Genomic DNA, 22819 nt, shown 5'->3' with positions numbered 1-22819 from the left:
GGTGCCTATCGATAGCTGCAGTTCGATTTCGGTTTCTGTTTTGCTTTCAGTGCAACAGCTGAGAGCTCTCTTTTTTGTGAAATTGTGCATATTTTTAGTTTGTTTTGTTTCGTTTAGCGTTTCGTTCCGACACGCAACATGTCCGCGCCCAAGAACGAGATGTACTACAGCCTGTTGGAGTGGTTCAAGACCCTCAATCTGAATGCTCCGCACGCAGATGCGGAATCTCTGGCCGACGGAGTGGCTCTGGCCCAGGCCCTGAATCAATTCGCCCCCGAATCCTTCACCGACGCCTGGCTGTCCAAGATCAAGGCCAGCGCCGTGGGCAGTAACTGGCGGCTGCGGATGAGCAACCTTAAGAAGGTGACGCAGTCGGTGTATGACTACTACAGCGAAGTGCTCAACCTCTCCCTGAGTGATTTCTCCAAACCGGATCTGCAGAGGATTGCCGAGAAATGCGACCTGGGCGAACTGGAGCGCCTGCTGCAGCTGGTCCTCGGGTGCGCCGTCAACTGTGCCAAGAAGCAGTCCTACATCACGGAGATTATGTGTCTGGAGGAGGAGCTGCAGGCTAACATTATGCGCGCTCTTCAGGAGCTGGAGACCACAAGGCAAGCTTCCTCGCCGGAGGGCGGTGTGGTCAGCTCCCTGTCGCGCAGCTCCCTCAGCGGAATTCTGGACACCAAGGCCGTGCAGGAGGAGCGCGATGCCATGGCTCAGAAATGCTTCGAGACCGAGAAGAAAATGCTGCTGCTGATCGACGAGAAAACGAACCTTCAGCAGGAGTTGCAGAAGCTACAACAGGAGTTTGCCCGCCTGGAGCAACACTCTACGGTGATTGGGGATGATGGTGTCTCTTTGGGACCAGTCCAAGCCGGATCTGTGCGCTACAACGAGCTGCGCCGCCAGCTGGACCTACTAAAGGAGGAGCTGCTACAGTCCGAAGGAGCTCGCGAAGACCTAAAACTCAAGGCCCAACAACAGGATACAGATCTGCTTCACATGCAAATGCGCATCGAGGAATTGATGGTACGTATTCCCATAATCAATAAACTCTAATCCTACATATCATTCTATATTTTCATGAATATGCAATACTTTTAAAAATAATATAATGTAAACCACTTTTGTTACCAACAGAAAAGCTCTGCTGAGGTAATCACTCTTAAGGACGAGGTCGACGTTCTACGGGAATCCAATGACAAACTCAAGATTTGTGAGGCCCAGCTTGACACGTACAAAAAGAAGCTAGAAGACTACAACGACCTGAAGAAGCAGGTCAAGATCCTGGAGGAGCGCAGCGCCGACTATGTACAACAAAATGCGCAGTTTGAGGAGGATGCCAAACGATATGCCAATACTAAAGGTCAGGTGGAATTGTTCAAGAAGGAGATCCAAGACCTGCATGCCAAGCTGGACGCCGAGAGCAGCAAGAACGTTAAACTCGAGTTTGACAACAAGAATCTGGAGGGCAAGAACCTAGCCCTGCAGCGGGCCAAGGACAGCCTGCTCAAGGAGCGCGATAATCTTCGCGAGACCGTCGACGAGCTGAAATGCGGACAACTGTCCTCCAACTCGGCGCTGACTGGCACCACCGTTTCCCGGGAATTGCAGCCGTCTGCAACTGTGGAAAAACTTCAGCGTCTGGAGGCGGAGAACAAGGCGCTGCGCGAGGGGCAGGGCGGCCAGACAGCTTTGGCGGTGAGTCATGGCAGATAGTGTTAGTTGGTAGCATTATATTCATACTATATATTGTTGTAGCAACTTCTGGACGATGCCAACAAACGCTGCGAAAATTTGCGTGAGCAGCTTAAGACGGCCAATGAACGTATTCTTTCCCTATCGCATGCCTCCCAAAGCGATGATCCTATTTTGAAAGAGTAAGTTTAAATCACTTTGTAATACTCTTTAGTTCGATTTCTAAACATAAACCACTGCATTCTGAATGTGTTCTCATTTATTAATTTCATTCACTTATTAGTTCGCATTTTATATCATGATCTATTTCTCGTAAACCTTTTTTTTATCACAGGAGCGAGTTTGGCAAGCAAATTAAACAGCTGATGGAGCTAAATGAGCAGAAGAGTGAGTCATGATTAAATTCCTATTCGAAAAAACAAAAGCCTATATTATTTTTATACTCAAAGCTCTTCAACTGGAGGAAGCTGTGACCCAGAGCACGTCTCTGCAATGTAAGGTGACTCAGCTGGAATCTAATTTATCAGCACGTGAGCAAGAAATTCTGGTGTATGACGCCAAATACCGAAAATGCGTGGAGAAGGCCAAAGAGGTGATCAAGAGCATAGATCCGCGAATTGCTAGTGGTAAGTTATTCAACACACTTCATGGACAAAAACCTAATTGTTTATTCTCTAGCACTAGATGCTAGTGTGCTGGAAAAGAGTGCTGACCTTGTCGAGGAGGAACCGAAGCCTAAGATGAGTGTGATGGAGGAGCAGCTAATGACCTCCGCCTTCTACAGGCTAGGTGTTAATGCCCAACGCGATGCAATCGACTCAAAGCTGGCCATCCTAATGGGCTCGGGCCAGACCTTCCTTGCCCGCCAGCGGCAGTCGGCACCTCGCAAATCCCTAAGTGCAATGAAATCAAAGTAGAAAGCATGAACCTGATGAGTAGCCTAAGTATCTTTCTTGTTTGAAAATTTATATAAATAATATATATATAATGCAAGTATTTATTGGACCTCCGCATGGATCTATATCGTATTTATAGGATATACCTTAATAAAATAACTAAAAATATTCAAAGGTAAACTAATCAATTCTTTTTTTTGGTTTTAAGTGCAACCATATCTTAACTTCTTCCCCAAGAAAAACATAACATTGTTTTGTAAATATTTTAGCTTTTAGTATTGAATTAAATACATTTAACGCAGAGTTCAGGGCGAAAACAAATGCACACATAAATGAAGGGGTCGCTCCACGTGGCTCTGGAACCCATCTTGTAGAGAGTTTCTTGGGCATTGGCACAGGTAGGAAATGCAATTCGGAAAGGAGCAGGAGCTACACAGACGAGCGGTAATAACAGTAGGTATCATCCTTTACTTGGCGATCAGTTGGGGCTGCGAACCGCCGGCTGCCGGCTGGATCTCGCTCAACTAACTGGTGCAGTCTACATACTTGGTACATAGGATCTCTGACCCACCGGTTCACCAGGGTCGCCACATGCTCTCATCCTGTCCAGCAGCTGCTGCCGCTGCAGCCGCCGCCGCCGCCTGGGCCATGTAATGGTACTCCTCCTCCTGGCGTTGTCTTAAGGCCTGACGAGCTGCGTTGCTTGTCTGCGGACGTGGACTGGCCACCGGAGCCTCGTTCTCATTCGAACCGATGCCACTCTCGGATCTGGGCGAGGATTGCTGCGTGGCGGGCATGGACTTGTGTTCCGACACAGAGACGCCGGAACTGACAGAGGCTGCCACCGAGGCGGGTCTCTCCTGGTGAACTGATGGCGTTCCAGCACCGGAAGTGGCCATGGCGGAAACGTTGACACCGGCGGATGCGGCCACCGCCATGCTGTTGGCATAGGCTGCAGCCGCTGCGGCAGCCACATGGGCCGCCTCCAAACCTCCGGGGAAATTGGGACTCAACTTGCCGGCCAAGTGTGGCTGTACCCTCTGCAACTCAATCAGCCGCTCAAAGTCCGTGCGAGTGGCTATCGGATCCACCAGGGGCTTGGCACTCAGACCAAGGGCCGCCGCCAGTTGGACGTAGTGGGGCGGCAGGACCAGGACACCGTTGGCGGAGTCGGGTTGCTGCTGCACCTGCGCCTTCAGCTGCTGCTTGTACTGCTCCAGGACATTGGCGCACACCTTGTTGCGATCCTCCTCGTAGCTCAGCTCGCTGGGAGCGGCTGCATCCTGTGGCGAGGGCTGACTTTGTGGCTGGCCCTGCACTTGAATCGGAATCGGAGTCTGCGCCTGCGCCTGGAGTCCACGATTGTTGTTTTCATCCTGCGGCGCCGGCGTGGCAGGTTGGGTCCTCTGCTCCATTGCCACCAACTTCAGGCCTTTGCTGTAGTCCAGCGGATTCGAGTCCTGACTGCTGTAGTCCAGCGAATGCTCCTCCGGCTGCGACTTCTTTGCGTGGTTTAGGTCAAAGCAGCTGCTGCTGCTGGGACTCTCCGCAAAGGTGGCCGTCGAGTGGGGACAGATCTCCACATCGATCTCGGCGATGCACTGGTCCAAATGCCGCAGGAGTCGCGCCTTGGAGCCAGGCTCCGCCAAAGTGGGCATGGTGCCCAGGGGCGGCGGCTCCGGGGTGGCCAGGTAACGAGCCACCTCGCGAGCACAGTCCGTGTAACCCGCTCGGTATTTGTTAACCGCTGTAAGAAAGATAAGATTAAAATATTACTACCCAAGTTTGATTTTAAGCATATCCGTTCTGTAAATGTTAAAAAAATGTAACATTTTCTAGGAAATTAAGATAGGCTCTTGATTCTCTAAGTTATCTTATCAATATTCTTTGAAAAATTCTGTAAAATAAGTAATCCGGCTTTGGGCAATTTATAAAGGGACTATATGTAACTAAGAGGAGAAGGAATATTTATTTTCAGTCACATTAGTTATAATTATTATCAAATTAAACTAAAAGAAAAATCATTCAATTAAGAATGCTGGCTTAAGAGTAAATCGTTCTTGAAAAAAGAACGAGAGCCCAGTTCGAACCTGTTTAACTTTTGAACCTAATGTTATTTCTCTGAGGGTAGATTATTGTAATTTAAATCTTTTTGTTATCTTTTAATAATTATTCCTGATACGATCTACAAAATTTTGGACTAAGGACTACGTCCCGTAATAAACCCGAATATAAATCTTTCCTTACAATATTCCTATATAAATTCGGGTTTGAATTGATTTCCAAGACTCCACATTATATTTTTGTTCAAAGAATATTTTATTTGGTGCAAAGATTTTTAAAGTCGTATACCCAAATTTAATATAATAAAATGCAGAACCAATAAAAATCGTAATCCTTGAAACAACTTGGGGATAAGAGGATGCTCCCTAATCCCGGACTATACTCACTGGGATCATCGAGATTGCGATGCCGCTGAAAGTGACGGACGGTCAGTTCCAGGATGTCCGCCTTCTCCAGCTTGGTGTGCTTCGCCTGGCCCTCGCCGTTCTTGGCATTCTGGCTCTTGGTGGACTCGAGGATGAGGGCCTTCAGGATGGCCAGGCTCTGGTTGATGCGCGCCCGCCGTCGCTTCTCCATGAGTGGTTTGTTTGTCCGCTTGCTGATGTCCTGCGACGAGGTCACATTCTGCGTGGAGCTGACCAGCCCGATGGATTTTATGCCGCTGCCATTGGTTGAGCCGGCGGCGGTGAATCCGATGCCTGCTCGAAGTATCAAAGTATAAATTTAATTAGCACCTTGTAATCCAAGTGATTTTCTTTAAGCAGAAGTCTAATAGATTTTAGCAAGAGCAAGTTGCTGTAATTGAATTATGCGCAGGTAAAGATGTCACTTTAGTTTTTGGAAACTTTTGAAATTTTACTATAATGTTTTTCTTTGTATTGCATTAAATTCGACCATAGGAGCCCAACATTTTAGTTAGTAAATTGATTAAGGCCTTTAACTTGGTTAATTAATGAGCACATTGTGCGTGCTGGGAAATATATGAAAATGTTTTTAAACTTTATGTTTGGCTGGAAATAATTTCACCTCATATTTCTGTTGGTTGTTTATTAAATAATAACGACACTTATTCATGCTTTTTAAAAGTAGTGAACCAAAATGTTGTAATATTTGAGCACTGTTTAATAATAAAATTATACACATATTGGCCACAGGTGTCCTTTTTTTGCAGAAACAGTGAATTCAACTTTGTTTAATAGTCATATAATATAGCGAGTCATTGACTGATTGATTGACATGTTGATCAATCACACAATCACTGATAGATAGATTATCCATACTTCTAGTTTAATTTTTGTAACAGTTCAAATAAATCTTTATTTATTAACTATTTAAATTCACTTTATATTATATACATATATCGTAGAGAAAATGTATAAAAACAGTTTAAAGTTTAAAATTTGAATTTGCATTTTAAACTTATTTCTCTAGTGGACAGAACATTGTATTTTACCAGGTGCTGATTTATTTTTCGAGTAATCCTTATCACGTTTTGCTGTCATTTTCTCATTTTTACGAAATCCAAAAGAAATCGTTGCCCGTTAGTTAGAAAAAAATGGTGTGCCTTATTTATTTATTATATATTTTTTTAATAATTTCGTAAAGTCTAGCTTTAGAGTCCGCGCCAACAATTACGTCTTTTGGGTGGTTGATAAAAAGTCGAATTCCGTTCGACAAGGACACACGTCCGCACTGTTCGAGGATGCACGGCTAACTGAAGGCAAGGACCAAAAACAATTGCGACTTTTCACTTCGTCGCTTGTCGGCTGTCGTCTGACTGGCAACTGGGCTTTTCCGATTTTCCGCTGCCGCGTGCGCTTGGTTTGTGCAAAATTTCCCGACTGAAATGCTTGGTTAGCTCATGTTGCTGCCGTTGCTGTTGCTGTTGCTGATGTTGCTGCTGCTGCTGCTGCTGCTGGCAGTGGCACGAGCCGTCGTCGTCGTCGTGTGGCGCAGCAACCAAAGCAGATTGGAGTCAACCGACAATAAAAGCAACAGCAACAACAACAACAGCAGCAACAGCAACAGCAACAGCAATCAGCAGGAGCGGCAGCAGCAACAAAGCCTGTGGATGTGAATGTGGATGTGGCAGCAACAGCAACAGCAACGCCTGGCTGACTGCCACGTTAATGGTGGTTGTGGTAATGGTTGCCCCACCGACCTCCACACACACACACACATTTGGCGAAGAGCTTAACGACGCAGCGGAGGCATGTTGCCAGTGGGCGGTGGGTGGTTGGCTGGTTGGGTGGTTGGGCGGAGGAATTGGTGGCGCGCTGGCTGCGGCAAATGTCAGGCAGCCCAAGCGACAAGCCGGATCGACGTGCCGCCACTTGGACGGACGGCGTGACCATGTCTGGCTTTCACACACACACACACACCCGTACTCAGTCATAGACACAGGAACCCACACACAGGCATACAAATCAATTCGCTTAGGCGCAAATAGGAAAACACCCAGCAGACATGGCGGATGAGTGTTATTTGGGGAGCAAATGCAGAGCATACTTTTGAGGGCAACATTTAGATTAAGGCTTGCAGTCTAACTCTGGTGTGTTTCTTAACACTCAGGATTAAACATTTAATATTTATTACCATGGGGTTGGAGGCACTTAAAATCAACCTTTTTTGAAGGCTAACCCTAAGTTTTTTTATTTCTAAGAAAGAATGTTATAAACCATGATTTTAATAGGAACACCGATATAACAATTGATCAGATATAATTTTGAATCAAATATATTGCTTTCTCGCTTTTACCGAGCGTAGTTTTGGGCTCTACCATGCTCTTTTCTCTCTTGTTATATTTAAAAGAATCTCAAAAAAAAGATAATAGAAAAAATACCATTTCTTAATATCAAATTTACATTACTTCATTGTAAAATTTATATGTCATAAATTGAACATGGGTAAATATTTATAAATAATTTTTAAAGATATTGTGCCTACCTCTATTTATACTTCTAAAATTGTTGGATTTCTAATTCCACTTCATTCTTATCTAAATTATTTTTTTATAAAACAGTTAAAATATAAGAATAAGTTTTAAATCCTCGGCCTTTGTGTATTAAAACACTTTTTATTAAATCATTATTTATTTAAAAAGTCATTTTTGGATTTCAAAATCTAAATATCCTCTGAAATTGAATCCTCTTGATTGAAAATCCCTTACACATTTTGCTCACTGGGTTGACTGCGTCAACGGCGTCAGCAGGCGGGTTAGCCGGAGTTGTGGCCTGCGGGCGACGGAGCAGAATCCTGCTCCTCCGACCGACGAACCGTGGGTCGTGCGGGGTCAGTGGGGGATGTGGGTGGGTTGGGGATGGATGAGCGGGTGTGTGGGTGCTTGCTGTCGCTGACTTTGCCATTCGGCTGCCCGCATCGAAATCATAACACCAACGAGGCGAAACTTCTGCGGCGCAGCAGTCGTGGCAAATAATAAGCCAGGCAAGCGGAAAGCGGGGGAGGAGTGCCAGTGGCAGTGGCAGGAGCAAAAACAGGAGCGGTGGCAGGAACCAGACGAAGACAACTGTGACAGCGGCAGTAGAAAGGACTATTAGATAAATACGCTTGCTGGTGCGAGTTTTTGGGGGCGCAATGCCGTGGCAACAAAGTTGATGGCTACAAATTGCCAGGGATGTGGGGACACAGCTACAGCCACAGCCACATCCACTTCCACATCAGCCGGGGCTTAACAAGGTGCGCAACGCATTCCCCGTCGATTCGAACAGTCCAAACAGCCAACAACAAGTGCCCCAAACTGCCAGCAAATACAATATGGAAATTCCACATTGCTGCAGTGCCCCTCATCCACATCCTCATCCCGATCCTCAGCCTCGTGACGTGTGTCGGATTCGCGGGACAGGGACTCCGACTCCGCGAATATCCAAAACCAATCGAATTTGTACGTAACATAATGCGTCACAAGGTTGGCAGGATAATCGGAGCTTAGCTTAGCTCTTTTTTTCAACCGTCGATGAGTGGCACTCACATGGTTGTACCATATTGCGGGTTTTCATATATCAGGAGCTATTTCGAAGAATGTGATTTAAAGAGTTAAGAGTTAAGGCACGAAACCATAAATTGGGATCATTAGATATTTCCTTGAATTGATTTTAGAACATACAGTCAAATCATTTTAATTTATTCATTATATCTAAAGGTTCTTAACCACACATTAAGCTAATGTTTAATAGAATTAATACTTAGTTTTATGCATAGATACACAGGGTTGTTATGATATCATTTTAATATTGGGTACCTTAGATGAAGATATATAAAGGTCTCCCTGGAAAGCCGCATTTCTTTAGCTTTTATATCTTTAGACTTAAATCTTTATTAAGCCAAATATGACACTTGCTTAATTTTTGACTAGCTAACTGGATTTATTTAAGATCTTTCTCAACAATACTTAACCACAAGTTAAACTAGGGTTTCATTAGTTTATTACTTAAGCTTATGAAAGATTTTGTTTTACTAAATATTAACAGAGTTGTTAAAATATAACATTGAGATAGGGTTCTTTAGGTGACAATATCTATTTTTCCCCCTCCATTGATAGCCCTATTCCTTTGGCTTTTCGGTGATTTAATTAAAATGATAACAGGAGGCAATGCCACCTTATGGCTACGCAGAATTTCAAGTTCCAACACCTGAGCAGAATTTCTTCCCATGGCGAACCCAACCAGATTTCTATGAAATTTTAAGCGCCAATTTTGAAGGGCGGCGAAAACTGAGGAGGATAATGAGCAATTAGCAGCCGCAGCTTAAAGCTGAGGGAGGGCCCCACACAGAGGGACTCCAAGTGTGAGTCTCCTGGGTCGTTGGCACTCAGCGTGTTGGGTTTTTTATGCGGCTTGGCCAGGTGCAATCAGAGTTGAGCGCACAAACATGGCCGGGGTACAAAGAGCTCTCCAAACTACGCACCATGGATCGGGCTAAACGGGGGAGGGATGGGGGGTGTTGGATAATGCCGCGGATATAGGATGAGAACTGGCTACCCAATCCACTTGGCCCATGTTGCCAGCTGCCGTTGCCGCCAGCCAAATTACTGAACTGAACCGAACTGAACGATGACTTGAATGCTGCCCTCGCGGGTGGAGATTGGTTGAATGTGGAATGGTGGGTCGTACGGTGGGTGGTGGTTGGGTGGCTCGGCTGCTCCGTGGGTCTGGGCCAGTCATGTGGTGCTGGCACACACATAAATCGTTTATAGCCACACCGAGACCAGTCCGCCACCAGCGTCATCATCGTCATCGCTAAAAGCCCTGCCACGACCCTGGTTCTGGGCTCCAGTTGTACGGCTTTGCCTCTCCGGCTTTCCATGCCACTCCACCCCGGCCCCTTGCCATTCATGCCCATCCATTTCGCCTTCTGTTCTGCCAAACCCCACTAGCTGCCGATGTTTCTGGTCGACTTGACAGGCCCCACTGCCACTGCCACGTCCCCAGAGCCACCACCACCACCACCTCGGATAACCTCCAACCACCACCCACCCAGACGTGCGGGAGAAGTGGCAGTGTAACAGCCGGCAGCAGGCCACATGCAACCTTCGGCCACGGCTCGCTGACTGTGGGAAATGCCCTACCCGCGATGAGGGGCTACACTGAACCAAAAGTACCCTACATTATTCAATTCAAAGAATAATAAACATGGTATGTGAAATGGAGATAATTTTTTTATTGCTTAAGTTTTAAGTTAAGATTACGTGTCAAAAAAAATTCAAAATTTAATATTATAGATTTATGATTCTATATATGTGCTTAAGATAAATATGGAAAGTAACAAAAAATTTTAAATTGTATCTTACGAGTATGAAATTATTAAATAAATTGTACGGTAAAATATTTTTATACATTTTAGGATCACCAATAAAATACTCTCTGTTTAAGCATTAAACAAATGAAAACTTTCTAATTCTATGGAACAGAAACTATAGAAACTATAGTTTCCAAGTACATAGCATAAATAAATACAGAAATAAATATAAGTATCCTTTTACCCAATGAAGTATATCTTGTTTCAATAGAAGTTATTTAATTTATGAAGAGTAATTGTATGATTAACATCCAAATAGAATTATGTGCTTGAAAATTTAATTAACATTTAATTATAAGGAATGATAAAAAAAATGGTAAGGTAAATAATGATTAGTCATTTTATGATGGATCACCAAATAAAACAGTTAATTTTAGATAGATCATAAATTTATGATTTGACTTAGTTAAAATAAAGAAAGAAATTAACCTAAGGATTAAAGTTTATATTACTAACACCTTTAAACTTTATTTTAAGCTAAGGATTAAATTCATTGATACTTTTTGATGCTTGTGAGCTGCTAATAAACCTTTTCCCTTACCTTTTTTGGATCATACAAGTGATATCCTACTGATACGGAAATCTTTAATGAATTGTATTAAGGCTTGTGGTCTACATTTTGCTCCTGTGTATTACCTACGACTGGTAGCTGGAGTCAAAGGTATAAAAGGCAAGTTAAGCGCAGACAGCAGTGGCAACCGGAGACCGGTAGTGGAGGAGGTGGGGGTGCAGGAGCAGGAGCAGGAGCAGGAGCAGGTTGGAGACGGATCTCGTGCCCGGTCCCGGCAACAAAAACAACAATAACAATGCGAAAAGGTATTGGTGGCAAAACAGAACTGAAAATCAAACTGCGGGGAAAAAGGGGAGGAAAAGGACTCGCACACAGACAATCGCACTGGCGCACAGAAGGGAAAGCCCCACAGGAAAAGCTTCGGAAGTGCGCTCCATGCCGCAATGGCAACGGAAGCAGGACAGGACAGCAAGGACGAAAAGGGACGCGGTGGTTTGGTTGTTCAGTGGGTGTGCAAGGCAGTTTGTCAAGTGGCGAAGGGGAGTCGCAGGAGGAGGAGCAGCATGGCAGAGGGCCATGACACGACCTGCTCCTGCCGTTGTGTCGGCTAAAGAGAGAAAAATGACTAAATCAAAAGGAAGTGCGCCACACTGTGCGGTGTAAGAGCACGTACAATACGTACGCCGGAGCTCCACTCCGCCTGTATTAGTCTGTGTCTGTGTCTGTGTCTGTGTCCGTGTGCGCCAGTGTGTGTGCTCAAGTGCGAGTGTCTGGGTGGGTGTGTGTGTGTGTGTGTGCTGGCGCGTGCTTCGAAGACCGAAAGCATGACGACCCGAAACAACCGACAAGATTGTCCATAACACTATCCCGAGCTGAGCTCAAAAAACATCTTAGGGTTCCAAGAACTACTAGATCTTACGATTTGTAGATGGAACCTCTAGGTATTTTGTAAGATATACTTAACTAATAAGATTCAAAGTTCCTTGAAAATATCATTAGATAAACTTAATATAATAGCAGAAACATTTTTGAAAGGGATTGTTTGTAAAGATACACATATAACATAGAACCACTAGGTATTTTGGAAGATATACTTAACTATTAAGATTCGAAGTTCCTGAAAATATCATTACATTAACTCAATATAATAGCAGTAACATTTTTGAAAGGTATGGTTTCTAAACCCAGGGGTATAGGAAATTTATTTTTTCTGTTCGATTGGCATTTTGAAATATATGTTTTAAGTTTTACCTACGATAATGAAGTAGTTCTGATTATCCTGTAATAAGCTAATGTATTCTAGCATTTTCTTTAAAAATAAACTTTTTTTTAACATTTGTTAATAAAATCCTGATGCAGTATGGTATATTTCAAGATTGATTTCTAGAAAAAAGTGTATTGATAGTATATAGTGGTATCTAAAGATATCTAGAGATATACAAGACATTAAAATTTTTTAGTAAAAAGGATTTCCTTTTCGAAACCTTTGTCGGCTGAAGGCATGGCCGCAATATGGCAGAGGACGAAAGAAACGGCAGACGAGGGGCGCAAACAGAGCAGAGAGCAGTGGTGTGAAAAAAATTGAAATTTGCGTGAGTGCTCCAACTGCGGCACTGGATGGTTTGGTATAGTATGGTATGGTATGGTATGGCTTGGCATGGCTTGGTTTGGCATGGAAGCTCGACAGCCGGGCATCCTGGCATCCTGGCAGCCTGGCAGCCTGGCGCTTGGCTGCCTTCCAATCCCCCGATGTCCCAGTGGGTGTGAGTGGGTGCGGGGTGTGTCTATGTGGGCGGGCATCGTTTGCACTTCAATGCTAATGTTGGCTTGGCAGCGACGTCTGTCGTCGACATTTTCCATGGAGGACGGAGGATTGGGGGTAAGGGACACAGGCCATGGCCAGGACGCGTGTCGCTTGTTCGTTTTGGGCATTTTTGGGATTGCCAATAGCAGTGGTGTAAGCTGAATTTTATAAAAGGGGGTCTTGAAAGTCAGAAATGTTATGTATTTTTTCCAATTATATTAGTTAGTTTAGTTACCAAAAATGATTTATAAATTAATTTTATTATGTATGAAGAGTCAAAAATGAAAAGGATTTTTTTAAGACTATTCCCTTAATACTAAGGTATCAAATAAATTCGCTTTTTAAGAAATTATGAAAGCACTGAATGCTTACTTGCTGGAATTATTATTTACGTTAGAATCTAAAGTTACAATCAATTTTGTAAGCTAAACTATACAAAAACCCTTGGCCCATTTGAAATTTAAAGAAGATCTCTAGGCTTTTTGACCAGATCCTTTTCTCATCTCATAATGTCAATGGAATTCCAATGAGCTATGACTCTGGCTTCTATGTCATTACTGAAGTTGTTTGTTAATCTAAAGACTTTAAGAAATCACCAAAAATGTTCAAATAAATATATAAATTTTTCACTGAAATCACTTAAGACTTCTTTAACTGCTCCAGTTTAGCCAACTGTTTGAATGCCCGATATAGCGAATTATCGAGGGGGATTTCCCAAATTTTCGTACGCCACTTGGCGGGCATTTCGAGTGAGTCGTGTGTGCTCGAGTTCTACTTGTCAACGGCAACAATGGGCGCGCTGCTGGTTCGACCCTCGAATGTGGGCAACACTTTTTTTATTTTTCCTGCCATCCTTTAAACAAAATTCCTGCAACTTGGCTAGCTGGCAAGAGTTGCATGCGAAAAGTCCGCAACGAAATAAGAGAAGTGCGACCAATTTTGTCGACTTAATCCCTAATGACACCAACGAACTCACTATGCTGAATTTTAGGGCAACAAAATTAAACCAATCACAAAGCACAGCCCCAATTCAAACTGCGAGAGGATACAAAATTAAACTTTAAAAAAGGTTGCCAACCATTTTTTATTTGTGCAACTTTGACGGCAAGTGCCAAAAGTTTGCCACGTGGTACAGTGGTCTTTTTTCCAAAAAAACAACTTAGGAGAATTGTAATTAATTGCCTCTTTAATCTAACTACCCTAAATAGCTAAGTTACATTTCTAAAGCATTAATGCAAAATAAACTCTATTTATTGCTTAGGAAGTGAATTATATAAGATTTATATTAATCCTAATGATAAATAATAACTGAATCTACTCAAACTGGGCAAAAAAAAAATGATTGACGAAGCATTTCTTAAGTTTCTTAAAAAACAGAAAGATTTAAACCAGTTTTCCGTGAGACCCATTACCAGATAACCCAGATTTCTCAGGTTTAAACTGTGCTCCCTTTTGATCGTTAACTAAAATATAGTTACTAACTGTTTAAAAAACAGATGATGCCACAGAGCTCTTTAGCTGCCGAGCTGCACCACTGTATGAGTAATTGCGAGTGTGTGGGCGTGTGGGTTTTAAATGCCGTCGAGTTTTCCCAGTGTTTGTGTTGGTTCGGCGGCGCCCTTTTGCGCGTCAATGACTTGCTTCTGCTTTTGCTTTTCCTTTGCTGCCTCCGGCTGCCACATGTCAAGCCCAAGCCCACCTACCGGATGACCCACGAACCCTCGCCCACCGAACTCCATTCGCACCCCACCATTCACCAGCCACCAACCACCACCCACCACCCACCACCCACCGCTGCCTTTCACATCGAGCACACCGCATTTCGCACACAACTTTTGCCGCATTAAATTTGACGCAAAAAGCACGCGCGCTGGCGGCGTCGAAAGCAGAGAAAAAAAAAAGGAAAACTGGGGAGGGCGAGAAAACGAATGAGCGAATATAAACGAGCAGCAGCGCCAGCAACAACAACAAGGACAGCCAGTGGGTCTGAGCTTGGACCCGCCGCCGTCTAAAGTCGTTGTCTGACACCCCCAACCTCGTGCCCACTTCCTGACCCACCACGCCCCATCATCAGCCGTCAGGCATCAGCCATCACCCGACACCCAGCCACCCAGCCACCCACCAGAACCGCCGACTGCCGGCAAACAAGCGTGACCTGCCACGCAGCAGACCGACTTTGACGCACAGAAACTACACTGCGAGAAAAGGTTTTATTTCTCAAAGATCGGAGAAGTAACATTTATTACCAGATGGAAACCCACGTGGGATGTTTACATGGTCCTTCGCGCCGGATACCTGTTGAAGCTATATCATAGAATTTTCTGTCTAACACGACCTAAACCTATCGTAAAACTAGTTAGAAAATGGTTTCGATTTGCCTTCCTGGTTTTCCAATTTTCCTTCAATACATTTTCGAACTAAGGTGATTACTTGGTCCTTCGAACCGGATACCTTTTGAAAATAAATCATTGTATTTAGTTTTTTTCTACCCACAATGTCCTAAACTAAATGTAAAACCATCATGATAATAATAATAATAAGCCTTTCTTGCTTTCTGCACATTTTCCTAGTCATTTTAAACCTCAGATCCTGAGATATGGTCCTTCGAACCGGATAACTTTTGAAAATAAACTCTTAAGCTGATCGTCAGCAGCGTATTTTGTAAAATTGTAAGATGTCTTATATGCTCCCCATATTTTTCCAGTGCATCGCGTGAAGAGAATAAAGTGGGGAGCTCGCAGCTGTGGGATTCGAACTCGGGCTCGAGCTTGGGCGCCAGAGCCAATAGTCAGTCATCAAGGCTGTTTGCGGTCTGCTTTTCGGGGCGCGGTCTGGCTGTATGGGTCTGGATTATATACACACATATTCGTGTAGGAATAAACACCCATGTAAATGCAAAAGTGTGTCTCGTTGTGTGAGCATTTGTATAGAATGGTAACAAAAAAAAAAAAAAATAAAGGAAAGACAGAAAAGAAATGGAAAAGCAACAACCAGCTATCCAAAAAAAAAAGGTTCAACTGACGACCGTCAGAAATATTTTATGGTTTCGCTTTTGGCACCTCTCTCTTCACCTTCATCGCGTTTCCATATTGATTTGCCACTTTTGCATTTACATTTTTCATTTTCATTTCAGCAAACCGCTTCGCCACAAGAATGGAATTCATAGGAACGATGGAGGCGCCACCATCCAGTGGTAATTGCGAAATAATTGCCGAGACGTTGGAAGCGTTGTCTCCCCCAATTTGTACTCCTTCTTCTGCTCCTCCTTCTCTTTTTGGGGCGTGGCGGCGTCTTTAAGTTGTTGACTTCGAGTTCAAACACAAATCCGCAAACATTCGTGCCGGTTCCTCCACCTCCTACAGCTCACCCGGCTCCCCTTGGCCATTAATTGGTGGCGTGTTAGGAAGTTAAGCTCCTGCTGCTGCTCCTCTGCTTCACTGAGTCCTGTCATTACCCCCGGAGCTAGATGTCGGAGCGTAGCAAGTAATACGTTGGCAAATACCCACACCCTCGACCACCCTCGACCACCCACAGCCACCCACATCCTAGCACACCCACTCCCACTCAGATGGAGGCAAGCTAAGTGTACATTCAGCTGTCTGTCGCCGACGCCACTTAAATACATGCGCATACAAACACGACAAAAATCCTGGCACAGTGGGACAAAAGGATGGAGAAGTCCTCTGAAAAGGACAACGTAAGCACTTGATTGAATGGAAAACCAGAAAGTCCCAGATGTGCTTCAATATTCAATGGAACTTCATGTAAACATATATTTTAAAAGATGGCTTCATAACAAGTCTGTATAATATACAGTAGAAATACGTACCCCTTCTTATAAAAGAATAACATTTCTGGTGGCTAAATACATCATAGAGCCTCTGATATATGTTCTCTGTTTCAAGGGTTATAGTTTTCCCAGACTCATAAAAAGTGGGCCATTTGAAGACAGAAGACATACTTATCCTTATAAAATAAAAACGTATCACGGGGTTAAATAGATACCATATCCTTCTTTGATACATGTACTTAAAATAAGGATATGGTTTAGAAAACGGTCTTAAAGATTAATATTCTAAGCTCCGGTTAGTATCCAATAATATCTATATCAAAAAAAGCACAAACAGCCTTACTACGCATCCCTTTTACTGTTGATATGGACAACCAATCAATGATCGACAATCAGTGCCTGTTTAACCCATAGATTCGCAACCGAAAACCTCCCAAAATACCCCCAGGCTGAACAATATCTGGGGCCTCAAAGTGAAATATTTAGCTTAATGAAGCAACGACTGCGTTTCCTGCCGCAGCCAATTTAGTGTGAGTGTGTAATTCTTTAGCTATTATGGCTACCCGGCAACCAACCGCCATAGTCATTCCTTTCATTCTCCCCCAACCATATTTTCCACACCCTGCCCTTTTGCGTAGTCTCTACAGTTTCACCTTCAGCCTTGGAGTCGCGGCACCTGTGACACAGGATGGGTGGATGTATATGGGGTATTTTTCCCAACCCTTCGGGCATAAAAAGTTACGCACGGACCCGCTGGATTACCACCCAATACTTAGGCAACGGTCGGTGCTTCCACATTTATCTCTGCTGAGGTGGTGGCGGCAATCAGAGTCCCCCAAACACACACACACACTCGGAGAACCCACCATCATTTCCGCCAGACTGCTCCACCACTTTGGCAACAAAATGTCCCACAATTACCACTGAGGCCACATCCACATCTAACGAAGCCGATGATGATTCCTATGACAATTTTCTATAGCTGGCAAGTGGCAACTGCCCCCTGAACTCGGAACCCAGAACACAGAACCCCCCCCACCGAATCCAACTGACAATCAGACATTGCCACCGCCACTCGTTGGGCCAGCGAGTCGCCACTGTCCGTGTTTGAGTCCTGGTCCTGGTCCAGGTCCAGGTCCTTGTCCGTCCTTCTGTCTGGCACCCATTCCATTCTTCCGACCGTTATCATGTCTCCAGTTGCAAAGTTTCCTCGTGTAACCGGGCTTTCGGGGCAAAGGGGGGGATCAGAGGGCTTGGGCCAGCAGACGGTGGCACGTAACGGATGAATGGACGGACGTGGAGCACCACACCATGGCAATAGCACTCGCACCACAGGAGAGAGGCATTGCGGCTAAAAAGCCATACTGCTGCGTCGGTCCTGGCAAAGGCAAAAGCAGAAGCCTTCGAGGCAACCAGAACGTAGAACCATCCTCGGCACAGGCATGGAATGCCTAAAGACTGCAACAATGGTTTAATCCTAGGTGTTTGGTTCCTAACAATACCCAGTGATAGGTGAAATAGAAAATAAATGCAGGGTAGTACACAAATCTTTCAAATTTCATATTATATAATGTTATTTCATATTTATTAATATTAGATAATTTAGAAACATATTTTTTATTCACTGGTCATCCCAGCTTAACTGTAGGTGCTGACCGCTGTTGTACACTGTACGTGTGGCGGCAGAGAATAAGCAGAGGTATTTCCTACGCCTACTTAAAGGGATGCTGCAGACAGATGCTTTTAATATATCACTATTTCATAATAACTATTTCGTAATCGAAACATTTTTGACCTTCTTAGGTCTAGTACTGATATAATTTCTTTTATTATAAGAACAGATCTAGTATTTAATGTTACTAAAATATTTCAGGGTTAGAAAATAACTAATTCGAATATATTTCTGTTTCACCCTTGAGTATAATTGTACAAAATAAAAGGTTTCAATATTTCTGACTCACTAATCGAACCCAAATCTACACTGTTCGTGTGGCGGCAGAAAATAAGCAGAGTTATTTTCTATGCCTACTTAAAGGGAGGCTTCAAACAGATAATTTCAATGTATCACTATTTTATTATGATGCCCCTGGGCATTGAAAAATTTTTGACCTTCAAATTACTGGTATAATTTATATTATAATAAAAACAGATCTAATATTAAATGTAACTATAATATTTCAGGGTTAGAAAACAACAAATTCGAATATATTTCTGTTTCACCCTTGAGTATAATTGTACAAAATAAAAAGTTAAAGCATTTCCGACTCACTAATCGAACCCAGATCTATAGAGATAATGGGTAAGTGAACATCCATGCTTCAGACGACACTTGCCAAGCGCCATGGAAATGGAGAGCAACTGCTGCTGAAGCGCCCCCTTCCGTCGTCCATACGCCCACATTTTCATCCAAATCCCGGCAAAACAGCTCAAAGGACAGCCACCCACCACCACCACCCAGTCAACACCCACGTCCACAACAATAAGGCGTAAGCCCAGACTCGACCTCTGTCTGAGTGGGTTTTCGTTTTCGGTTTGGGTTTGGGTTTGGGTTTCGACCTAGGAGTGGGTATCTATGTGCGAAATCAGCCAACTCAGAAGCAGCCGCCTGTTCGTCTGGCTTCCGTTTGGAGTTGCCTGCAATTATTCCGTTAGTGTTGGGTCACCCACCCACTTGGCCGCCCATCCACCCATCCAGCCATCCGCAAAACCCATCCATACCCATCTTGCCTACCCTGAAAAAGGCGCGTCCGCATCGCTCGTTACTCACACCAACAAGTGCAGCTGCTGTTTTCCTTGGGGCCCAAAGTCCTCCTGTTGCCGCTGCCGTTGCTGTTTTTGTCGACACTTTTTTCACGGCTTGCTCGCTTGGCTGCTCTTTCGTGCGTTGCCACTGCCAGGAGTCCTTTTTCCCCAACCCCAACCCCTACCCAGTCCCCCAAATGCAAGCCAACCAAACCAACCGAACCATATCCTAGCCCCCAGAAACTCGCAACCTGCCAAACCAAACCAACCGCATCCCCGCCCAGCCCGCAGGTCCTGCTGCTTGTTTTCCTTGTGGGGGCTTCATGCTCAACCTCCACTTCGTCATTTTTTGCCTGAAAATCAAAACACACGTCTCGGCGTGCGGCGCACATCTGCATGGAATTTCTAAAGTACGTGCCGCGGACGGGCGGACGGAAGGCAGCCAACGAACGCCGTAGTCGTCCGGGCCCGATGCCATCGCAATGCCACAGCCGGCAGCTTTGGCGTCCTCCTGCCAAAGCACTGGGCACATAGCACATCCGTGGATTACATAGCCGGCCGTACCAGGAGCAGCCAGCCATTCCTATTCCGCCGTCGTCGCCTGTCTGTTTGTATGTATTCGGCGGCATGGCGGCGAGAGCGTGAACCGAAACATGCAGAACCTTTAGTGAAAAGGTACACTGAGAGAAATACGGACAGCTAAACTTAAAGATTTAATTTGATTTTTTTTCAAGTCGCCTTTTATGTTTTATTAAAATAATATTCCATTAAACAGATACCCATAAGCTTTAAAGTATTAGTATTGATTCATAGGAATAGATTGCTACTATTTTTTGTACAGGTATATTAGATTCCAAAATTTCTAATTTAAAAAAATTGAAAAGAATTAAAAATAAAAGGCCATCTAAGTCTTAAGATTTTACATTACAAAGGTAATACTGTTCAAATAAGAAATTTATTGGCAACACTTAACTTTTCTCTTTTGATACAAAAAATAAAGGTTCCGTAGTTTTTTTAGAATTCAGTTATTAATCAAAATTTTAATTCAAGAAATTTTTTTCATAAATTATAGGCTACAAAGGAAATACTATTTAAAAATAAAATTTATTGGCAACCTTTTTTCTCTTCTGATCCAAAAATTTAAGGTTCCATAGTTATTTTAGTTTTCAGTTATTAAAAAAAATTTTAATTCAAGAAATTTTTTTCGTTATTTATTTTGGCATTTTTGCTTAGAAAAGAAATTACAATTTTATATTTTTAAAACATCGATGTATGATTTTGTAAGAAAGACGAACGTTGTGAACTTAAAAAAATGTGCTTTCTAAACTGTAGCAAAACCCAGACTTTTGAGGTGTAGTAGGATGGTCTGAGTTCAAACCCTTGCTTAATGAAATTGTATTTTTAGCCTCATTAATATTATTTAGGTTTTGTTTCATTTAAGTAGTTCACTTAAACAAACCAAAACCTAAATAATATTAATGAGTTGGAAATTATTTTTCAGTGCTCATTTGACACTGGCGTTGCGGAGCGCGCGTGCGGTGTTCAAGCCTGGCATTATAATTTCTTGCTTGGCACAGTGGCAACCACACGCAGACACACCAACACACCAACACACACACACACCCAACGAGTGGGTCGCACACAGACAGTGGCAGAAACAGGACGAGGCGGGGAAACGGGCAACTCACACATACAGGGCGCACATTTTAACACTCTCGACAATAAACAGCATGTCACTTAGCTCAAACTTCAAAAGTGCGCCAGTCTGTGCACAGGACTTGGGCTTTGGCGGGATTTCGAGGGCGGGCAGGATCAGGAGAATTACGAGGGGGGGGCGGGTGGAGGGGTGAGGGTCTGGAAGGAGTCATCGCCGCAGTCACCGACATCGTTATGCGAATGCCGCCAGCAGGCTTCCGTGCCTTGCCAAAGTTTTTTATTTGTCATCCTCGTTCGGCGACAACGGCGAAACTTCCACCAGAGGAGGCGGTTTGGTTGGTCGCTGATGGGCGATAATAAACAGGCCCAGACCAGACCATACCCACCACCCACACCCACTGCCCACCCACTTGCCACCCACTTACCACCCACTTTCCACCCACCATTGCAGGCTGTTCAAGGCGCAACGGCATGAAAAAGGCGCTGGCTGAAGTGTGTCTCCTGGTTCTCGAGAGCATCGTGGTCGTCGGGAACAGACGCTTGTTGATATTGCCTCACAGTGTGGCATTAATTGGGGCTACTCGAGTCGGATAAAGCCATATCTACACCTGAAGCTGCCGTCGGGATATGATTATAGCCGAAAACAAAGAACAAAAAAGTCAGACGGAATGTATTTCAAGGAGGTACTTTCAAATTGCACAAGCTTGCTATTTTTCTTAAATTCCAGATTAGTTTTACATTTTTGAGATATGTAACAGCACTGGGATTGTTAAATATAACCCAGGAAAGATATGGTGCCTGACCTTAAAATATGTTGCCTACTTTAAGGCGTTAAGAACTCTTAAAAAAAAACAAGAAAGAACGCTATAGTCGAGTGCCTCGACTATCAGATACCCGTTACTCAGCTTAAGGGACCAAAGGGAAATGGAAATAAGCAAGCAGCAAAGCAAGACTGAAATGCGCCACCTACCGGCGGTAGACAGATTTAAGCGTTATGGGCGTTAGGGTGGGCGTGGCAAATTTTTTTTTGGTCAATCGGTAGGTATTGACGAGACCGATACAGTTCAGTTAAAATTTTGTATCTAGCATGAAAATTGTGGGCGCCACAGGCTTGGGCGGTTTGTGGGCGTTAGAGTGGGCGTGGCATATTCGCGTATCAAAATTGCGCTGCGTACAAAGCTACGGAATCTAAATCTGAAATCCTGATTCTATATCTTTGATAGTTTCCGAGATATCCACGTTCATATTTACGATTTTTTGAAGTTTGGGGGCGGTTTGTGGGCGATAAAGTGGGCGTGGCAAACTTTTTTTTTAATCAATCGATAGGTATTGATGAGAACAATACATTTCAGTTAAAATTTTTATTCTAGCATCAAAACTGTAGGAGCCACAGTTTTGGGCGGTTTGTGGGCGTAAAAGTGGGCGTGGCACTCTACTGAAACAAACTTGCGCTGCGTAAGAAGCTCAGGAATCTGCACGCCAAATCTCAATAGCCAAGCTCTCATAGTTTCCAAGATCTCAGCGTTCATCCGGACAGACAGACGGACAGACGGACAGACGGACAGACGGACATGGCTAGATCGACTCGGCTAGTGATCCTGATCAAGAATATATATACTTTATGGGGTCGGAAACGCTTCCTTCTGCCTGTTACATACTTTCCGACGAATCTAGTATACCCTTTTACTCTACGAGTAACGGGTATAAAAAACCTTCTTTATTAATGCTATTTATGTTTTTAATATAAATCTGGACTATACTATCGCTATTTATACTTGTAAGTAATTAGCAGTTGCATATGTCCAAGAATAATTACCTACCTTTAAAATAAAAGTGGACTTCAA

General features: G+C 43.8%; 2 protein-coding genes across 2 annotated transcripts; one reads left to right on the top strand and one right to left on the bottom strand.

Moving 5' to 3' along the window:
* The first annotated feature begins 31 nt into the window (after nt 1–31).
* On the top strand, nt 32–2694 carry LOC119548202 (protein hook). The gene is made up of 6 exons (XM_037855332.1): nt 32–1029; nt 1141–1701; nt 1762–1880; nt 2033–2085; nt 2148–2324; nt 2377–2694. Exons 1-6 carry the CDS (start codon nt 139–141, stop codon nt 2613–2615), a joined length of 2040 nt encoding a protein of 679 aa, XP_037711260.1. The 5' UTR covers nt 32–138; the 3' UTR covers nt 2616–2694.
* Nucleotides 2695–2876: 182 nt separating this feature from the next.
* Nucleotides 2877–6517, bottom strand: LOC119546584 (protein hairy). The gene is made up of 3 exons (XM_037852991.1): nt 6112–6517; nt 5045–5356; nt 2877–4341 (listed from the first exon to the last, which is right to left on the bottom strand). The coding sequence occupies exons 1-3, from the start codon at nt 6158–6160 to the stop codon at nt 3170–3172; spliced, it is 1533 nt and encodes a 510-aa protein (XP_037708919.1). The 5' UTR covers nt 6161–6517; the 3' UTR covers nt 2877–3169.
* Nucleotides 6518–22819: the final 16302 nt, after the last annotated feature.

Source organism: Drosophila subpulchrella, chromosome 2L (genome assembly GCF_014743375.2).
Source record: "Drosophila subpulchrella strain 33 F10 #4 breed RU33 chromosome 2L, RU_Dsub_v1.1 Primary Assembly, whole genome shotgun sequence".
Taxonomy (NCBI): Eukaryota; Metazoa; Arthropoda; class Insecta; order Diptera; family Drosophilidae; genus Drosophila; species Drosophila subpulchrella.
Note: the sequence above shows the minus strand (reverse complement) of the source record. Positions and strands in the feature narration are given on the sequence as shown.

Bases quoted from the DNA above. Each gene is read 5' to 3' on its own strand.
- LOC119548202 (XM_037855332.1), top strand. From the start codon at position 139: ATGTCCGCGCCCAAGAACGAGATGTACTACAGCCTGTTGGAGTGGTTC. The intron at 1,881-2,032 runs GTAAGTTTAAAT...TTTTTATCACAG, and splicing joins GATGATCCTATTTTGAAAGA to GAGCGAGTTTGGCAAGCAAA. The intron at 2,086-2,147 runs GTGAGTCATGAT...TTATACTCAAAG, and splicing joins GGAGCTAAATGAGCAGAAGA to CTCTTCAACTGGAGGAAGCT.
- LOC119546584 (XM_037852991.1), bottom strand. From the start codon at position 6,160: ATGACAGCAAAACGTGATAAGGATTACTCGAAAAATAAATCAGCACCT. The intron at 5,357-6,111 runs GTAAAATACAAT...TACTTCGAGCAG, and splicing joins GAAAAATAAATCAGCACCTG to GCATCGGATTCACCGCCGCC. The intron at 4,342-5,044 runs GTGAGTATAGTC...TCTTTCTTACAG, and splicing joins TCGCAATCTCGATGATCCCA to CGGTTAACAAATACCGAGCG.